Source organism: Fukomys damarensis, unplaced genomic scaffold (genome assembly GCF_012274545.1).
Source record: "Fukomys damarensis isolate Sample0158 unplaced genomic scaffold, DMR_v1.0_HiC HiC_scaffold_27, whole genome shotgun sequence".
Classification (NCBI taxonomy): Eukaryota; Metazoa; Chordata; class Mammalia; order Rodentia; family Bathyergidae; genus Fukomys; species Fukomys damarensis.
Genome location: NW_022900939.1, coordinates 13435749 through 13439249, shown reverse-complemented (window position 1 = coordinate 13439249; position 3501 = coordinate 13435749). Strand labels below are relative to the sequence as shown.

General features: G+C 42.0%; 1 protein-coding gene across 1 annotated transcript; it reads right to left on the bottom strand.

Moving 5' to 3' along the window:
• Positions 1-205: 205 nt before the first annotated feature.
• On the bottom strand, positions 206-1549 carry LOC104854255 (endogenous retrovirus group K member 5 Gag polyprotein-like). The gene has a single exon (XM_010612691.1). It carries the CDS (start codon positions 1547-1549, stop codon positions 206-208), a length of 1344 nt encoding a protein of 447 aa, XP_010610993.1.
• Between the last annotated feature and the right edge of the window lie 1952 nt (positions 1550-3501).

The following is a 3501-nucleotide window of genomic DNA, read 5'->3' as shown; positions in this document are numbered from 1 at the left end:
CACTGTCCAGGCTGAATAACAGAGATTTGAGAAGGCGAACAAATCATAATTTTAATTTCTCCAGTATAGTCCTCATCAATAATTCCTGGGGAAATCATAAGCCCTTTCATAGTAGAGGAATTCCTACCCAACAAGAGACCCAAAGTATCTTTAGGTAGTGGCCCAAAAACTCCAGTGGGTAGGGCTTGCATTCCCATTTCAGGGGTTAATATTGCATAGGAGGAGGAACTGAGGTCCAATCCTGCACTGCCTGAGGTGGCTCGGGATAAGTCCTGAATGGATTTTTTGACTGATTTTGAGGGATGATCTGAGGTTTCTGATTCTGAAATGCCCCAAAAATTTGATACGGGGCCTGAGGCTGGCCCCTCCATCTGTTTCCCGACTGGATAGGATTACCCATAATATCTTTTTTAGATCTGCATTCATTGGCCCAATGTTTTCCTCTTTTACATTTAGGACATAAACCAGGTTCTTCAGGAGGCTTTGAAAAAGATCCATTTTTTTTACGCTGTGGGCAGTCTCGTATTAAATGTCCTGCCTGACCACAGCCAAAGCAATTTCCATTATTTCCCTTTTTTGGAGGGCCCCTTCTATGTTGTTGATATAAAACCTCTTTTATAGTTTTTCCTTGTAAAGCTACGGCCATGGCAAGGCCTTGAGTGTAAGAAGGACCTATATCCGCACACAAGCGAACATAACCAGTTAAATCAGCCTTCTTTCTAAAAGGACGAAGGGCAGCTTGGCAGGCAGAATTAGCATTCTCATAGGCCAATTGTTTTACTAAAACTATATCAGTTTCAGATTCTCCTATGACTCTGCTGGCAGTTTGCAACAAACAATCTAAAAAATTTTGAAAAGGTTCATCCGGCCCTTGTCTGATTTTAGAAATATCTTCTGAGGCTCGTCCAGATGAAGGAAGTTTTTTCCAAGCATTTTTAGCAGCAGTATTAATCTGAGCATACACACCTGGGGGAAAACCTAATTGCTGAGTAATCTCAGCATAAGATCCCTCTCCTGCTAGCATCTCATAAATTACATTAAGTTCTCCTTGCTGTCTATTAAGATCTGCTATTCTCTGGCATTGTTCTGTATATTCAGATTTCCATAACAAATAATCTCCTCCAGCTAGGCAAACCTTAGTAATCTGTTTCCAATCAGAAGGTGGCAAGGCCTCAGTTGCAAGAGAATCTAGCACGGCTAAAGTAAAAGGGGCAGTTGGCCCATATTGGGTACAAGCCATTTTTAATTCTTTTAATTGCTGAAAAGGAATTGGATCATGTTGACGAACAAGGTTTCCTTGAGCATCCTGAGCCTCAAAAACTGGGTAGGCCAGAGAAAATGCAGATACATCCTCACCCTCTTTAAGGGCTTGTTGTAAATACTGTTGAACTGGAGACTTAAGAAGTTGGGAGTTTACTCTCATAGGCTTCCAGCCTTCACGTGGCTTCCAGCCTTCATAAGGTCCTGAAGCCAAAGCAATCAAAGAAGGTTCCTTTTCTAACTGATTGTCACAAGGGGAAGGATTAAGATTTGCCACTGGGCTAGGCATGTTTTTAGGAGGTTTATGACTAGTCCATTGAGCTTCCATTTGTTGAGACACTATTTTTTCCATCACTTTTTCTATTTTTTCCATCCTGTCTTCCAACTGAATTTTTTGCGAATCTTTAGTATGGGCTGCTGCCATTGAAGGCGGCCTTACATTTTCATAATATTTAGCAATTTCTTCCTCAGGGCCTAGGGGTTCCGGAGAGCCGTGGGAACAATAGTTTCACTTTCAGTTATATAATCATTATAAGATTCAGGTTCCTCTACACTCAATAAATTTTTAAAAATATGTGCAAAAAACATGTAACTAATGCTGACTCCCATTTTTAATATTTACAAGAAAATTCACTGCTCCTTACCTTTTCCTTGAGGCCTCCTTCTTCTCTGTGGTGTCCTTCACTGGATCCCTCGATACCCAGGCCCCACGTTGGGCGCCACTTGTGGCGGCCCAGCTGTCACAACACGAACGTACCTGAGTTGGGGAGTGAGGATTGAGAAAGGACAGCACACTCAATGGTGTGGAGACAAGAGGTCCAATTTATTACACAGAAACAGCTCCTTTTAAAGGCAGGCCAACAGGAAGCATCAAGCAATATTAGGGAGGAGAGCAGATCTTTGACTATCTGAGTTCCTCCCATCACAAGGTCAAATTTAACAAAGTCCTTGAGCCAGGCATGGTGGTGCACGCCCGTAATCCCATAAAACCAGTCTGGATTACAGTGAGCTCCAGGTCAACACTGGTAATCCCATAAACCCAGCCTGGATTACACAGTGAGCTCCAGGTCAATCTCATCTGCATAGCTGAGACCCTTATCTCAGAAAAGCCAAATAGAGTCATAGATTGTGTCAATGCCTCAATGGTAGAAGAAGTTACTTTTCCAATGTCAAATGCCAGCGGGCTCCCACACTTCCTTAGAGTATTCACGTGTTATTTGCAAGAGTTAATTTTAATAGTTGGTACAGAGTTTTAAACATTTTTATTTATTTTTTAAATTGAGTTTATTGGTACATTTTAGGTATACAGTACAGTTACATTCATCATTGGGATCTTGTACCATTACATGACAGGTCTTGGTTCTCATTTTTCCCCCTTGTCCCTGCCCTCCCTTCACCCCCTCCCCCCTCCCCATTTGCAAACACTTTATTTCCATTTTTTCATTTTGTGACTGTTTTTCCTTTCCCTTATTACCTTTCCCCTATGCTTCCCAGTTTCCCTACACCTTTAGCCCTTTTCTTCCTATGTCACATTGTCAATTATCTCATTAGGATCTTATGTACTATTCTAGTTTTTCACACACTGAAACTATTTTTTTTTTTTAGATCAAAACTGAATTCAGTTTTGCATTGAACTCAACCTCCATTCTACCTGGGATCAGGAAATAAAGTCACTTCTAGATAACTCAGTAATGTCGATGAAATCGTCAGCAAAGTCTGACTTTAATTTGATCAGTTTAGCATTTAAAATCAGCCATGTCAGTGGCTGATTTTGCTCACCCTCTCTGTTTTCCCCAGGGTCTGGTGAGCTGCTACAGCCTCAAAGCATGGGAAAGCAGGCAGGACATATCTATCTGGCTGTGACTATCGTGTTGGGTTTGGCTTAACTATCTTGGTCTTTTGGGTCTGTAACCCTATGCATGGTTCCAAGCTTTGGGGATCCGGGCTACATTGGCTGGTGCTTTGTCCATAAGACTGTAAGATTTCATCTTGCTGCCAGTCCCTCCCATGTCCTTGTGGGTTCCTGAGACATAGGAAATTCTGAATGCTCTTCCATGCCAGTGGTGGGCTAAGGCCAACTTGTATCAGCTCACAAGGGCCAACTGTGGTCTTCCCATCCCAAGCTTCATGACTGCTTTTAGAGCTTGAATGTAGCCATGGGACATCTTCTCACCATTGGGAAACTGTATGTTTCAGTTTCTAATTGATTCTGCCACAAATTACTGTAAACAGAGTGTCTTA